Consider the following 18,026-nt stretch of genomic DNA (forward strand, 5'->3'; position numbering starts at 1 on the left):
AATAATCAGGAAATTGCGTGTGCCGAGCGCTCATTTATATTTTGTCATTTTATCATAATAACTAATATTTGCAAATAAAACCTGCCAAAGGATCATTTATTTGGATTATTGAGAAACAATATTTACATTCTCAGATGTTTTTTGTATTGTGTTAACTAACCTTATGATAAACAAAGTGATTAATCAAATTTTTTGCGATTTCCTTAAATTCATGGGTTACATTAGTTTCCCTTTTCATTGGTGTATTTTTTAAAAGGAATTTTTAAAGTCCCCTTGTGGTAGTATCAAAAAAGACAAAGCAGGCTGCTGCCCACCGGGGTGATCTTGTTTTCTTCAAAAGTGAAAAAAATAGCAAACAAAACAACAAAAACAAGCAAAGAAAAATGACAGAAAGCCCATCAGAGCCATGAACAAAGTTTTCATAGTTGCTCTAAAGGACCTGACCTGGGTTCAGCTGATTTGTTTTTAACCTTGAAATCTAAACTTAATTCCCATAATGTCTGGTATGTGACTTTATTTCATTATCACTTTACCTTGCTGCATCATTGAGATGAGAATGACTGAATGTACATCTATATATTTAAATCCACATTAATATATATATATATATATATATATATATATATATATATATATATATATATATATATATATATATATATATATATATATATATATATATATATGCTCCCTGTAGAGTAGTGCGCCTGAGTAGTGTGCCTGCACAGCAACACAATCCCTTTTAATAAAGTTTATTTATTCTCAGCACTTTAAGCCAAACACAATATGTCATCGTAACTAAACACGACACCACCACTCCCTCTGGGCTTGTTAATGGTTTCTAAACTATTCTGAATTACAGCCAACACCACTGTGTGTGTGTGTGTGTGTGTGTGTGTGTGTGTGTGTGTGTGTGTGTGTGTGTGTGCGAGAGAGAGAAAGAGAGAGAGAGAGAGAGAGACACCATACAGTAGTCTGTATGTGTGTGTAGACTGTACATGCTCATTCATCTATAGTTTGTGTGTGCATATACACCAATCCATGTGTGCTTACATGTTTCAGATGTGTGTATGTGAACATGGACGTGTGTGTGTGTCCAACATGATCTACGTGTGGCCCACATGCAGCTTGGGCAGAGCAGACAGCTGGTTGTTTCCAGCACTAACAGCCTGTTTTAAGGGGCTGTTTGGGTTAGTGACAGGCGGATGGAAAAGCCTCACAGACATCCACTCTTACTGAGGCTATTTATAGAGCAGCAGAGCATCCACACTGCAGGGACCGTGGAGAACTGACCCACTGTGTCGCTGGTTAGCTGGTTGGCTGGTGTTGCACATGTCTGTCAATGCAAATAAGGCTTTTACCTGATTTAACCAGTGAGCAGCAAAACACATCACTCTCCTGCCTGTCAAGGTTCTTTCTAATGAGACACTCTGAGTGACTGAGGAGTCGCTCTCTTTGTCTCATTGCACTGATAATAATTATTACTTTTTGCAACAGCAAATACATTTTGTAGGAAACATAATTGCAACCAGATTCGGTTTCCTATTATCTTAATGAGGAAATGTTTTTCATTTACATATTTGATAAGTTGCAAATATGTTGATACTGAACAATCCATCAGTCACTTTTATTTTTCCTCAGTGGGGCAACTGGGTATGCAGCAGTGGAATGGATGCATTGAGCACACATAAAAACATAAAACAGACTCTGTGAAAGAAATCATTAAAACGATTGGTTTCCTGCCTCTTGTAGCGACCACAGCATCATCAGACTGTTTCATGGTTCTGTTCAGACTCTCACAGCGCTGGGTAAAGGTCAGTGAAAAATCCTGGTTTGGTTTAATACAGGAAAAACTTAATTACTTCAGACACGATTTTTAATTACATTTAACAGTCATGTTCACCAAAGGACTACTGTTTGCTAAACCACAGACGGGGCCATGGAGGTGAGGCCTGGTCTCTGCGCTCTCCAAAGCAACCACCTCCTGGTGACTCCACAGCACTTAGATATATTAGATAAAAAAAAAAAAAAGAAAAACAAAAGAAAAAAACAATGCCTCTGAACACGATTCAGCCAGTGACCACAAAAGAGTTTAGTAATATGTGAACATCATCTGTAGACAGGCTGCTGCAGCATCTGCTCACACATACCAATAAAATAAAGTATTTCACCTGAAAGTAAAAGTTGAAACTTGCACAATATAGAGACACTTAAAAGAAACGTGACATGCGCAGGGAAATAAATTAAACAATGTAATGCAAATAACCTCAAAGTATGCAACAAATAATAAACGTACAAAAGAAAACTCTTTAGAATACTCTTTTTTTTTATCTCTGCAATACTTTGTAGGAGCAGCACGACTCTCGCCTGTGACAGGCCTGTTGTTTAGATAAAGAAAATCACCTTTTAAATCACAGAGAAAGGGATAAAGACTTTGCCGGCTCTTAGGTGCAGCAATCAGGGAGGATTTAGTCCTCGAGTCTCTTTTATATCCTTTTTTCACCAATTTGCAGAATGTATCTACCTTAATCTCTGTCTTTCTCTCTGTGGTTTTACCTTCTCTGGAGTTTGTGTGTTTGAGAAGAGTGTGTGAGGACTTTTCTTCACGTTCACCACTCAGTATCTCTTGCTGTCTTCATCCTCCCACCGCAGGGAGAGGGAAGATTGATGTTTCCTCTTCTTCCTCTGTTTCCTTATTGTTGCCTTCTTCTATTGTTTTTTGAGTTCTGGAATCAATATTTGATTTCAGATATTTTTTTTTCTTTTCTTCTCTTAACTCAGAACCCGACCTCTTTCCTGTCTGCCTCTCTTTGTCTTTGATCGCTATTTGAACTTTAATGTCTTGAATTTAATGTTTCCTTCAGGGGCTTAAAGGTGTCAAAGAGTTTGGTATACGTGCTTCCAAAACAGACGAGGCTTTCCAGATTTTTAACCTGGTTTCAAGAATTTTGGACTTGTGATTGGATCTCACTTCCTCCTCTATATGCAAATAAACATGTATGCATTGTTGTTTTTAGTCAATCCGACTGTGAGATAGGGATCTGCTGTCTACATATAAAATATTTTTGATTCATTATGAAACTATGGCGGGACTGATCAGACTGTGGCAGAAGACGTCGGTTAAAATGTTTCTACATAAAGTTTTAATTCGAGTTTATCTATTTTGTCCACTATTCATATTAAAACAGTTTCTTGGAAAATACAGCTGCCACTATTGCTTAAAGTTAAAATGTAGAACTAAACCATCCTGTTTAATGACCTTAATATGCATCTTAAATAATGATCATTCATTATTTATTCACTGATCAGGCGAGCTTGTATCACACAAGAATGAATGCTGATCTATTTTTATCTAAACTCTCTGGATTTCTGTCGGCCTGTCCCCAGAATCATTAAATCTTGTCCGCTTCTTCCCTTCCACCAGGAAAATCAAGACCAATTATTTCATCGTGTCTCTGGCGTTTGCGGACTTGCTCGTATCGGTGCTGGTGATGCCGTTCGGTGCCATCGAGCTTGTCCACCAGCACTGGATCTACGGCGAGACTTTCTGTCTGGTCCGGACATCGCTGGACGTCCTGCTGACCACAGCGTCCATCCTGCACCTGTGCTGCATCGCCCTGGACAGGTGAGGTACTCTTGGTTTGATTTGGCATCGCAGCACGGGTTTATTATCCGGTCTGGCAGCTTTTATGCTCCAGTTTGTTTGAGTGTTTAGGTTTTTCTGTACCTTTGCGGTGAACTCACACCCCATCTGAAATACTCCACTGTTTTTTTTTCTTTGGATCGATGTAGGCAATATATACCATTGATTACATGTGTGTGTAGGTCTCTAAATTTGTGTTGCTTTGTGTAGAGACAAGGATTCCACTGCCCAGCACCATCTTTCAGCAGTTTAATGACACAGGCAGAGACATAAAACATTGACAGAAATACTGTCTTACATGATTCTGTCTACACTTGTTTAACACCATGGACAAAGTCAAAAAACACGCAAAGTAACCAGCACAGTCTTGTTAGTGTTCTCCACCGCCACTGCCACATATGTCCCTTCGGCAAAACAACACAGCAAATCTAAAGTGCTGGTGTATTCACAGGTATTTCCAAGGCTCTTTATAACCTAGGTCCACAGAATCACACCACAACACTGACATGAAGCACGGTTCATCTGCAGCATTACGTTAGACTGGTGTGAGGCCATGACATACATGTTAACTCTCTGTAGGCAATGTCAGTCCTGTGATGGGTCAGGGAGGTGATGTAGTAATTTTAATCAGAATGACTGTGTATTAGTAGTGTGGTTGATGAGTCATTCAGGTTAAAGGTCAGAGCCTGCAGTGCACCAAGGCTATTGATATTGACAGTGACTGTATCTGCCCACTTCATCGGGTGGTGTCTTGTCTTGTACTAAAACATGGTTGAGGACTTCCAGACTGAAAGCATGGACCGTGTAAGGATGTAGACTGGATAAATTCTTTTTATTGCCTCTGCAGTCTGAAACTGATGGTATTCAACTGAATGCAGCAGGGGAAAAAAAAGACAAACCTCTTGGTCTTTACAGCACCTGACAAATTTCAGCACAGCAGCGGACATACACATAACAGGCGATTCAAACAGCAAGAGAGCACTGTTAAAGTTCTCATTCAGGATCCACAAAGTGTGCACACATACAGCCTACTGTTTATACATCAGTGTATACACTGATGGCGTCAATTAAAGTCTTGTAACAGACAGTACATTTAAGTGGACACCTGTGATTCAGGTGTTTGTTTTCTGTTCTAAATTATCCACCAGCTTGCAAGAGTGTGAGAAAGGAGTGTGTGTGTGTTTGTGTGTGTGATAGAGCGAGAGAGAGATTGAGAGTCTCAGCAGATAATTAGTAATTGATTAATTACATCTTACGTCTGAGATGCAGCACTGTTCTGTGCTTGTAAAATGTGTGTTAGCTGTTTGGCGTTTGGCGAAGCTTCATGTTACCTAGAAATGAAAACACTGCTCATTCTTAGGTCCAGACACTGGAGTGTGTTTATGAAAACAAAGTAGATTGTTGTAGGAGTTCCACAAATTCTGTTACTGATGACACAGAAGTCAAGACACTTTGGCAGTCATGGTACTCTGATTGGGTATTCACCTTAGACAACGAGAGAAAAATGAGAATTTTTGATCAAAGTCTATTTAGTAGAAGGATTTTTACAGTGAACAAAAATACAAACAGAACATTATATCCAGTCCTATAACAAGTATCCACCCAACCCACCCACCTGCCCAATCACCCACCACTAGGCTGCGGATCAATCCCAAAATATCAATACTACAGATACTACGACTTGTTTTTAAAGATCGTTTCCAGCGTTAATAGGATCGAAATCATTTTCTGTTTCTCTCTTCTGTGTTGTACAATATTCCGTTGTCATGAACTTGTGTAAGCGCACCCACTCTTTTCTTCTTCACTGCTGTTGTGTGCTACATCGTGCAGACTCAAACATGAACAAACATGTCGCACATGTGCAGTGCACCCTACCTGCTGGCCATCAAACCCAGGTCTCACAGGTGGCACTTATAAATTCTGCCATCCTTATGTCCTTACTTTTTGTGTGAGTAACCCATGTGGCTTAAAAAGTGAAAGAAAAAAAATCAAAAACTGGAGCTATAAGCACATCTGCTCTTACTTGCTCATTGAAAAACCTGGATCAGGCCTTGTGCCCACCCACCACCGGTGCTTGTGCTAGGTTGACAGGTTAGACACCAGTGCGTATCAATATAGGAAATAGGAAATAGGAATTGTCGGAGAGACTCAGCCACATGTTTTAGCCTCAGTCAGACCTAGACTCAGATGAGGAGTCTGTTGAGACCAGAAACAGAGACAAGCAGACATATTGTAGCGGTTAGCGTAGTTAGCAACTTTTATTTATTTATGTTGTGTGTTAGCTTGTAACTGGCAGTGACTGACACAGTGTTAGTGGTTGTGCTGTACCCAAAGGTTTTGGGTTCATTTTGTCCTCACCTCACCCCCAAAAGTGGACGGGATGGGTTCCTTAGTTATATAATGTATGAAACCTTGGCCGTCAGAATCTGTTTTTACAAGACTGTCATTGGTTCACTGCAGTCCCACCGGAAATGCATGTATATAAAAAACATCATATGGGCATGTTAACAAGGTTAAAAACTTCATTTTCATCGGAGGGGGTCTTGATTGCTTATATTTGGCAAAACATAAAATGTATTAAGACCCCGTAAAAGTCATAACACACTGCTCTCCCCTACATGAAAATACATAAGTGGCTTTGAATCATAAAAAGGATCAGTATCTGTATCAATCTTGCCCTGTATTACCTGGTATTGGATCAAAAAAAAATTGAATAAAAAAGAAAAGAGAAATGTAAATATTGCAGGGTTACATTTTCGGCTTCCATTGTTTTCTACAAATGTCAAAAATAGCAGCCAAACATCATAGAGTTTCAGAGCAGACTCTTGGTGAGAGTATCTTATCTGCTCTAGCTTGAGATATAGGATAACCTCTTTGATCCAATGAGAAAACACGAAAGCTGAGAATTTGACAGGAAATGCTGTTTCCCGTGGTGTCCACTGTTCCAGGTACTAAATGCACCAGTACAAATGGCTGTGAGTCAGGCCTGACTCACTCTGGGCCAAAGCTAGCCTGATTGCTGCTAATGGGAGCTCATTCTGAGTCCTGATTGGCTGTCAGTGTGCAGTCATAAGGACTAGAGTTGGTAAAGCTTAAAGCATGAAGCAGGAAATGCTGTGGTTGTAATGATTTTGCCAACAGATGTAAATGCAAATGTTTTTCCTGCTGAGGGTGTATAGGGTCTGTCTGTGAATAGACAGACTGTGGCTCGCTGGGGAAGTTTGTGATTATTTTTCTTTTCCTGACTTCAAACTGTTGGTATTCACTGTGTGTCGAGGGTCAGAGTGGCGGCCTGTGATGATGTGAATAAATCAGGCCTGACAGGATAAATCTTATCATGCAGACAGCCGGATTGAACTTCACCTCGACTCAACAATGCACAAATGGGAACAGGTGTGAGCAAAAGACTCAGTCTTATCACCGGTTTCTTCACTTTTGAAGCTGATTTGTGGTTACTGACGTTTCAAACGTGCCACAGTGTTGTAAGTCGAATGGGATAAATAATCCTGAAGAACCTTTTTGTATTAGAAAGTATCTGAAAGTCTGACTTCATGAAAAAAACTTATTTGGCTGTTAAGGAGGAACTTTTAAGGTAACACTAGAGGTTACTGGCAACCTTCCTAGTTTATATTTTAGTAAAGATGAATCCACAATGAGAATATGGGAAACAAACATGAGGAATGCAGGAAGGACCTCTATGAAACTCTCTCTAAACTGTCTAGAGTAATAATGCAGAGTGCATATCTAATGTCCATGACCATCAGATATCTTTTCTGCTTAGGTAAGTTCCAGTACGTACATGTGTTTTTAATGCAGGTACTCACAGGAGACTTTCCCAAATTAGACAAACCAAAGATGCCAAGCTCAACAACAGTGACGGAGGAAATGGTTTCCTCATTCAATTATCTGGCTGGAGGAACTTTGCACTCTACTTGATCTACTCTACATAAATCTGCCTCTGCATCCTGGAACAACACACCTTCTATTACCAATTTATGATGAGTTAATCGCCCTCCCTGCTGCTGAGCCCGACCTTCATTTCACTGCTCAGCTTACTGCACAGTGTACCTTGGCATGTGACAAATAAAACTTTAAAGTGATGTTTGCTGCCAAAAAATACAATATAATTATAAAAGCTGTTTGGAGAGATTGCAGATTTCCACTGGAATAATGTCCCTGAATCAGTTTCATATCGTGAATCATGGCCACCTTTAGTACTTGTTCGGTTAGTCACTCAATTAGTTGTAAGAGAGAGTCTGGAGCCACAAATGGTACAAAGCCCAGTTTAACTGTTTCTTACTGTGTGTATACAGTATTTGTGTGTTCTGCTGGATATTTCTAACATGCAACAAACCACACACACACGCAAAGATTCACATACTGCAGAACAACAGAAATAAAGGCACTAAAGATGAAAACCACTCTTGGCAGATTTAATACTGGATTTGTTGGTAATCCTGCTTCATTGCCGTAACTTGGAACCACAACTTCTTTTCTGTTTCGGAGTTCATCTGCCAGACAGAGATAAATGCTATCACACCGACACACAAACAAAGATTTATGGATTTCTAGAGCAGAGAAAGAAGAAGCTTGTTTTCATGCAAAAACATTTTTTAACCTGCTGAGTCATGCATTTTAGGTGGATATGCACTTAAGGACCATACCACCATTTGGCCCATAGTCTATTTTATATTATACAGCTACCAACCGTTTTGAATACCACACTGCTGTGTTTTACAAATTCAAATGTGCTTTTATTTTTTTCAGGGACTCCACTCATTTCCATCTAATAAGACTCTTGAAACTTGCAGGAGTTATGTCATTTATCACACTGAAAATCAAGTCTCCTTTACTTTTTGTCAAACTTACATTACCATTAAAAAGGTCACATTATGATCTACCATTTATATACAATGGTATGACATTACAGTATATTCATTTGATAAAATGACATTTATTGTCATTGCTATAAACCTAAAACTTGATTGATAATGCACTGTTTATTACTGCTGTTGCTTTGACTGATTTTTGCATTATTTCTTTACGAGAATATTAAAAAAACATCATTTTAAATTTTTTAAATTAAAATCTTAAATAAATTGTTAATAGCCTATTCATGACTATGGATACAATTTTTTGCTGAAAACGTCCCATGCAGGGCAGAAAAACTGAACATAAAAGTTTGAAAAGTGACAGGGATATGTGTGTTTACCTTTACCTGAGCCCCTCAAGACAGAACTGTTCAACTGCAGTTCAACTGTTTACGGTTCATTTTTTGGTTTTAGATGAGGCCTGAGAGGCAGCTCTGCCCCGGAGGCCCAAGTCAGGGCAAAAACACTCTAATTAGAGTCACTGAGCAGCTGCACTACAACAACACAGGTTAAGTGCCTTGAGTGAGGGCACCTTGACTATACAGGCTTTGACTTCCTGAGGCAGTTTGCAAACAAAGGCCAGTAACATCCATCTGAACGTCCAAATAGTTTTGTGTCAGAAGTTGCCTTTTAGCTCTTCAAACTATCCCTGATAGAGAACAGGCTGTCGCAACAGTACTTAGCAGTTTAGTTTATTTTAATCAAGAGGAAATTCTTCATCATGGGCGGTGCACACCATAAACATTACAGAGTTATAGACTCTCGCTGACGAGAAAGTTGCAAAAGTCTTCAGCAACAAACAGAAAGAGTACAACAACAGCAGCTGCTAAGAGCATTACAGCCGCAGCACAACCAAAGTGATACAAAGCACCATGATGGGCAGAGAGGCACAAGGGTGAAGAGGAAAGTAAATCGCAGCGTGAGAAAGACTGAAAGGGGAAAAGCAAGAAAGAAAGGGATTGGGAAAGTATTGCTCAGAAGAACAAAAGAAGCAAGAGAGAAATTCATACAAAAGGACAAAGACAGAGATTATGGATTAAGAATTAAGATAAAGACGTCAAACCAAACAAAACTGATACAAATCTTTTACTCTAGATACGACTGCTACTGCTGCAGTTCTTGGCTGTACAAGAAACACACAAATGGACTTCAGGACAGAGTTAGTGGAATCTCCTTTACTGTGACTCTCAGGACCAGCTCCTCTACTGTCGAGCATGTATACGACACTGATGCTGTTTACTTCTTCCTCAGATAGTCTTGATCAACCTCTGTATGTTAGAGGCTGCTCTTTGATCCTTCCTGGGCTCCACTTGTGTACAATCTGCAAATCGATTTCTTCTGAACCAACATGAAAAGATTCTTTGAAAGAGCTTAGAGGAACCCAAAGACGTTCCTCAGTTACTGATATCCTTGAAGTTGGAGAAGCAGCTATACGTAAACAGCATATGGCAAATGGTTGGACAGAAAGTGAACGTTTCTTCCCTTAACCGTAAAGATGTCTTCATGTTTTGATACTTGACTATTTTAATGAAGTCAGGGCAGAGTCCTTTACTAACTACTCACAATGAATCAACCTTTCTTAATCAAAGTAAGTTGCAGTAGTCTGTTCACCTGTGTGATGCAGGCAGAGCTGGAGTTCAAAGCCCCAGCCTCCAGACAGCCTTTGGCATTTTAGGTTTTGGCTGTTGACGGGCTCTGGTTCAGTGGGACAGGGACAAGAAATGACCTTTCACCAGGGTCCAGGGGACTGACAAGAGAAGCTACAGCACATTCATACACACTGAAAGCAACACTGACAGAGAGACAAACAATACAGTCAATTGTGTGCAAGAGAAAAACCCACACATTATTGAACTGATCCTTTTGCATGCAGACACACTGACTCACACACACACACAGTCAGGGTAGCTCCGACAAGCACACCCACTTCACAGGCAGGTGTGCAGAGGCAGGAAAGTAAAGCAAACGTCCCTCATGTTTTCTTTTTCATACTTATCCCAACTATTTTCATGTGTACAACCTGGTGTAATGCTGAATACCTCTTACAGGGGAGACTTTTAACCCTCCTCAAATGTGCCCATTCAGAACAGGAATTTACATTTTTGCCTTTCGAGGTACAAAAGCGTCCAATAAAACCGACGGCTTGATGGCCCAGGGCCAGTAAAAGTTTATGGACGGCAAGTTGCATGAACAGTCACTGCTCCGTCCTGTCTCTCGTGTGTTTCTCACTCAAGTCACAATGATTGGCTGAGTAGCATCACGTGACCAGTGCCTTAAAGGCTAGAAAATCTGCGGCAGTAATAATTCTCAATAATTTGTAGGTTATAGGTCCAGGTCCAGATAGGACAGCATCTGGGTCTGGATCTGGACTGCGGCCCACCTGTTAGTGACCTCTGGTTTGTCATCTAAGGGAATGATTGGCATGTCTTTTTACTTTAAGTGTTGCAATACAAGGATCCTATAATGATTAAACTGTGGTTTAAAAAGAGTTATTTTCAGTTTCTGTAAAACTGTGATCTACTGTCCAAGTGGGACAGTGGGGAGCAAATGTTGGACACTGAACAAAGTAGTTTGTTTGAAGCACGCTGAACCCCTTTCGGACCAGTAACTCTGCCAGCACAGATTATGAATAATAATCGTGAATGATAGTGACCCCTAGCAGCACCAAACATGACCTTTGGTAAAACTAAAGAACAGTGAAAAAAGAATGTTGCCATTGTGCTTTTGAGATGCACAATAGACAACCATCTCACCTCATCTCATCTCACCAAGTCCTTATTATCCAAGTAAATGTCAGTTACCTGAGAGAGAATGTTGCTCTTTACACCAGCAAATCAATATCTTACTCATTTATGACCGGCACTGAGAGGATAATTGGCTTGTGGAGAAGCTGCTGCTCTTACAACACAAACTTTGTTGTGACGCTTGAGCAGAAGACTGCTGGAGAAGTTATTTCCAACATAATTATGCTTTTCAAAGAAGATGAGGAAGGCTGCTGATGTAACTTATAGCTTCCAGCATAAAACCAGAATAAAACAAATTTTACCAGAAAAGGGCAAAACAAGAAAATAACGCAACAGGAAAGAAAACGACGCATCCCCCCAGTAAATCATGAATCTCTGAAAGGAAGCATCTGTTGAAGAAAAAGGGCATAAACACAGAAGGAAACAATGAGAGATTTTTGAGAACTTAGCATAAAAGAATTTAGGGGGGAAAAAGGCACAATATCTACAAACTGTCATCTCCTTTTGTTTTTATTTTTTACTACAGCATGTGGAAAATATTTCCTGAGCCAAAATGAATGTCAGAGAGTCACAGAAGCACAACATGTTCCAGACATCAATAAAGAAAAGAACAAAATAGTCCAATAGGTTGTATTAGGTTGGTCTTGTTTGTGCTGTGGGCAGCCATCTTTTTCCTTCAGAGCAACGAAGTGAGACTTTTAATCATTTTGCCTTTGTAAGGAAATTCAGCCAGAGATCTCCCATCAGCCAAAAACCTTTATATTAACACGCTTCATGTATTTATCTTCATTTATTTGTATAGCACCTTTCATTGAAGAGACGCAGCACACAGTGCTTGACAACAAAGAAAATACAGGCACCAAGTGTGTCACATGAACAGACATAAAATGAAAATAAAAATATGTTAAAAACATTCATGTAAAATGAAATGGAATAATAATAATAAAATAATAATAATAATAATAGATAAATAACCATAATTTTTATACCCTATAAGTAGACCACCAGGATCACCAAGTCTTTGACAAGCCACTTCACATTTAAATTCCTACAACAACTCTTTCACAGACTTTAGACTGTGTGACAGCAACAATGTGTATGTTTAATGCTTTTCACACTGTGCAAGATGGGTCTAATGAAACTGCAGTTTGTATCAGACTGTGAAATATCAATCTGAGGCATGTCGGTGATGAATGAATGTACGGGGAAGCATGGCATCATGCCAATCAACAGAAAGCAGCAGCAGCAGCTTGCACTTTGTTTTGAAAATGCAGAAAATCAATGACCGGGCTTTGGTCATAGCGCTGACTCTTCTACGCTTCAAAAACCCACAGTAGTGTGTGTATAGTCATAGGTTCATGTTGTATTCTGATTGGTTGCTCTGTAATGAGTCATAGCAGCAGCAGTTGCATCAGGCCAGGAACACACTGGCTGTGTAGCACGTGCGTGGCGGCTGTGAAACGTCTTGGTTTTCATTTTGGCGCACAGGGGTTTAGAGCACACACCCTGCCTGCGTGATGCATTTGGCATCTCGCCTAATTGTCATCCATGGCGTACGTCTCCCAGCAAAAATATACAGAGAAAATACCTGTTGATGTCAGGCTGACATCATACCAGCAACATTTCATAAAATCGACACCTTCCACTATACTTTTCTATGTCTAGGCTGAATCTGAATATGACACAGACATGAAAAAATGTAAATATTAGATTTATATAATATTGGTTAACATTTTTATCTAAAAATGGTTGTATTTAACCATGGTTAAAAATGGTTATATTTAACCATTTTAGCAGCTGCATGTGGAGACAGTGGAATTTAGTGACATTAATGAATCAACAATTAATCACATCATTTATGAATTTAGAGTGAAGAGCAATCCAACATTCACAATAAAACTGATTCTGATTCTGATTCTGATTCTGATTCTGAAGTATCCTGCAAACTCTATGTAGACAGATAGAGCTGCAGTGACGCAGCAGACACACAGCTGGTGCGCACACACACACATGCAGTTCAGGCACGGCAGCCAACACACACACACACACACACACACGTGCGCAGGCAGTGTGTTCTCTGAGTCACATTGTGAAACTTTGGCTCTAAATTTCTGAAGCTTTGTTTGGTCATTAAAGCTCCAAATCAGTGGCTGCGTCTCACGTTGCGATGTGTGATCACAGCTTCAGATTGATGAGTCTCCCAAAATCAGGTGTCAATAATAAGGATAACAATGGCCCTGCTCTATTGAACAGTGCGACAGCGAGACAGCAGGCACAGTAGCAGGACCCTGAAACCAGCGCAGCTGAATGGAATTCAGCCGTTATTCATCTGATGATTTAAACCTGTGCTTTTCCTGCTTCGAGAACTTGGCTGACAGACGAACAGGCTTGTGTATGTGACGGAGAAAGAGAAAGAAAAGAGAGGGATGCCGAGAGAAAAGAAGAGGAAATGGAGAAGAAAACAGAGAAGAGAAAAGAGAGAACATAGAAAAATAAGTGTACAGCTGCAGGATAAAGCTCCTCATTCATCCACTGTGAGCTGAGAGATGCTGAAAAGAGCTGAATGGGAATGAATTAAAACTAAAAATACCAGAACTGCCACAAGGAGGATGACACAAAGGCATTCAGAAAGGAGACACACACACACACACACATACACACTTCCACTCAGACACACATACTTCCACTCAGACACAGGGAAACTGAGGCTTAGATAAAGTGACAGGAAGATAGGTAGATGGAAAAAAAAGAGATAATATGAAGATAAAGAGCATCTCTAACATGGATGATGTTTATATACTTACCGAGAAAAATCATTTGCTGAGTTGAATGGTCGCATCTTTGGAATCAATACATCAATATTGATGATCACACAGTTCTATTGAGACCAGATATTATTTACATTCACAGGACTTTGAATAAACAGAATAGTCTTAACTCATTAAAGCAGAAATAAGACCAAATCCTTATTTTTTTTTAAATTACAAATTTCATACTCTTTATTTTTTAGTCCTCCTTTATTTTTTACTATTTGAAATCCAAAGCTCTGCTGTTACTGAATTGTAGATCATTTTCACAATTTAAGCCTGGATTCCCAAGCATAAAACATTATCAACTGCCTTAGGGCTCTGAAATCCTGATGTTGCTGTAAATAGAAAAAGACAGAGAGAGGCAGACCGCTATAGAGCGAGGACAAGGGTGGGTTGAGTGACAGTAAAGCAGAGTCATTCAATACAAAGAAAAAGATTGTGTTTCCATTCAAAGGACAAACTGAGGACAAACTGAGCTGTGACCTTGGTATAAGCACACGGTTCTCAGAAAAACCTTTAGACAACTTCCTCTTATATCATGAAAGCTATTATAGAGGTCTGACTACTTGCTTAATACATTAATTCGCCATTAATTCTGTGCTCTATTATGAAAGACTCTCTTATCTTGCACGACAGCTAGCCAGCAAATTGTCCTCCACTATCACTTGCCACTGAAACTGTCTGGACCTGCCAATATTAATTCACTCCCTGCAGAAAAAATGGAGCAGATGTTAATAAAGCATTTGATGGATCACCAGAGACCAAATATGGCCCAGATTTCTTTTAGGCTAAGGCCGTACTTCATTCTTGACACTGAGACCCAGAGTGGTGATTCTGTTCTGTGCTAGCGGGTAATTAATTGCATTTACCTGCATCCAGATGGGATCCAGGTGACTCAAATCAGTCTGATCAGCTGAATCCTAAACCAACAATTTCGTATTGAAGGTCGTCCAAGTTGTGTATCCCGTCAACATAACTTATAACCTACAAACAAGATAGACAGATTTCTGCTATTTTCTCAGACAGGTTCATTGTAGCTCCTCAAAAAATACCCCAACCCTTCTTGTCTCACCCCCGTAGTAACGTAAGCTGTCAAAATACTCCATAAAGATAAAGTTTGGACATAACGTTTTGATCTACACAACCTGAAATAAAAAAAGATTACATCAGTGTTATGAACAAACAGACCTGGTGATAAAAGCCTTTAAAAAAAACACAGTTTTGAACAGAAACAGTTTTGCATTAAAAATCAGTGTTTCCCCAGCACAGTTTGGCAGATACAGGTCTTGTAGAGGCTGCGAGCTGAGCTCATTTTTGTATCTCTGATAACTTAAGATTCCAATGTACCTTCACTTGGTACACTCCTTCACAAAATATATAATCTATATAAATATAATAATAAATCAGTTTATTAGGTTTATTTTCAAATCTACAAAATAACCTTGTAGCTAGCTTGCATTGGTGTGTCAATGGGTGTTATTGTCACACAAGGAATTCACAATGGAGGAAATTAAGATTTTTGTGACTTATGTCAGACTTTTTTTTTGCCATTTCTGCGAAGAAGTTTTGTTTTTTCTATATTTAAAAATCGTGGTGGTGGTGTAGCCTTTGATGATAGTGTGGAGGGTTTGAACTCAACCACTCTCTGGTCACCAGCCTTTTCTCACGTTTGACAACAAATTAAAACGTCCTGTGATGTGGAATGTAGCAACATATTTTGGGGTTTGGCCGTTCTGAGAAAAAATGGGCTCCCGTATAAATAATGTCTGAATAAAAATGTCAGAAATAAACAGAGAGAAATGTTTTTGTAGATCAAAAGGAAACAGGGACCATTTAAAGTGCTCACAGTCAGGGTGCGCCGCCATCCAACCGTGCTATGTCTGCTTCTAATCGTCCCCAGGTTAATGTGTATAAGTGTGTGTGTGTGTGTGTGTGTGTGTCTTTCTTTTTGCATCTATGCATACTAATGGTTTTTTGTATGTATTTATGCGTCTGGGAATGTGTGTGCACACTGTGCTCTTGTGCATGTGTCTTTTTGTGTGTGTGGACATTTGTATTTACACAATGGAAAAATTCCTACTTGTGTTGGAGATGCTGTGTGTGTGTGTGTGTGTGGGGTGGGGGTGTCATTCAGACCACCACATCCACACTTACAGAGTCAATCTGCAACCTTTCAGCACAACTATTTTGAGAATTCAAATGGAAAAGAGTGTCCTGACCTTTTTTTTTTAATGCCACGGCGCATGCAGACCACACACAGCCACTCCACATCACCGATGACTGTGAAATGCCACACAGCACAAACAGGTAACCAGGTGGGGTCACAGCACAGGAGGCAGCAGAATATCCACAGTGACTGACGAGGGGGTAAACTGGATTAGTGCTGCAGCAGAGTGCCATGTTCAGGTAACTGTCAGCGGCTGTTTTAGCTCCATATCAGAACAGATGTGCGTTCATACTAACACACCTGAAAACACATGCATGCATGACCACTCAGGTACACTGGACATGTGCGACAAACAGGAAGCAGATTGGCTACTACGAACGACGAACAGCAGAGACAGTTGTAGCGTTAAAATGCAGAATTTTACTTAAAAGTCTCTGTTTTTGGTGCTCGAGAACTCCGGACACATAGCAGAAGCGATGCATTTTCAAACTAAACATGTGGACGCAGCCTTAGACACTGAGACTTCGAAGCACAGGAGAGCTGCAAGCTGCAGTTATCCTCTTTTTTGCAGTTGCATGTGTAGTTGTCCAGCAGACTGTCTCTGTCCTCACACTGATGACTGATTGATTATAGTGATAAGATGGGCTTGGATAACAAATGAATACTGTCCAACCAGGACACTGATCCTCTTCAAATAAATGTGCGCAGATATGTCCTTTGATGTCGTCTGTGTGAGTGAGAAAATGAAGCGGGAAAACCTGGTTAGATTCACAGTTACCACAGTAACGGACTCAGAGTTAAAGTGATGTCTCGCTCTGGAGCAGGATCAGAGTTTTCACTGAACCCCGGTTTGAAGGCAATGGAGATCTGAGTGGCTCGGTTGGTTGACTTCATCTGTTTCCTATCACACTGGAACAGGTCTAAGCTCTGGTCAGTGTCTACGCACACACACACACACACACACACACACACACACACACCATTGACCAGGCCAGGTAAGATTGCAGATGGAGAGGATTTGTTACAGGAAGTGATCCTGTATCTGTCATTTGAGCATTTCTATAACTGGATTAATCTCTCTCTCTCTTTCTCTTTTCTGACACCTATATTCTTTTGTCATCCTCTCTCTTCCTTCTCATGTTTCCTGCCCTTCATGTCTGCTTCCTGCTTCTCCTTTTCCTTTTTTTTCTCTTCCTCTTTTCCCCTTGCTCCCTTTTTCCAGCTTTTTTCTTTTTCTCTCCTTTTCTCTCTCTTCCTGTTTTCTTTTTCCTGCCTTTCTTTCTCTCTTTCCACGCTTCATTTCTTTCACTTTGTCTCTCGCTTCATTCACATTTTTTTTTTCATCCGTACGATTCCATTCATGCAGTTCAGCACCAGCATCGTCTTAGCGATATCACTATGTGACAGAACGCCGGGAATTCCTGCTGTAGTGTCTGATATTGTGCACACACACACATGCACACACAAACGCAGTGGTGACAGTGTCAGAGTGCCTGTGTGTGTGTGTGTGTGTGTGTGTGTTAGGAAGTGAGTGATTTCCAGATGAAATGGAGCAGATAGAGAAACACAGAGAAAAACAGAGCTTTGAAGATAACCCTGTTGTGCAGAATCACTGGAATTGAAAAAGTTTAGTTTGTCTCACTTGTTTAAAAAGACAGAAGGTGTTAAAGTCCGTACTGTGGTAACAAAGAAAGAAACACGTATAACAGTATGGGCAGAAGACATAAGGAAGAGACGAGAAGATGAGACAGTGGACAATAGAAGTGACAGATCTGGGCCAGAGTGAGAGGA

The 18,026-nt window shown here is 40.1% G+C and overlaps 1 protein-coding gene across 2 annotated transcripts in view; it reads left to right on the plus strand.

Annotated features, from left to right (window-relative positions):
* Nucleotides 1–18,026, plus strand: part of htr4 (5-hydroxytryptamine receptor 4) — a 147,535-nt gene that overhangs the window by 71,876 nt on the left and 57,633 nt on the right. For both annotated transcript variants that reach the window (XM_071458103.1, XM_071458102.1), the window contains exon 4: nt 3,425–3,625. In XM_071458103.1, coding sequence (XP_071314204.1) covers nt 3,425–3,625 — 201 coding nt within the window. The remainder of the gene's footprint in view (nt 1–3,424; nt 3,626–18,026) is intronic.

Source organism: Trachinotus anak, unplaced genomic scaffold, assembly GCF_046630095.1.
Source record: "Trachinotus anak isolate AG129_WGS33_773 ecotype Australia unplaced genomic scaffold, CSIRO_AGI_Tana_v1 ptg000021l, whole genome shotgun sequence".
Classification (NCBI taxonomy): Eukaryota; Metazoa; Chordata; class Actinopteri; order Carangiformes; family Carangidae; genus Trachinotus; species Trachinotus anak.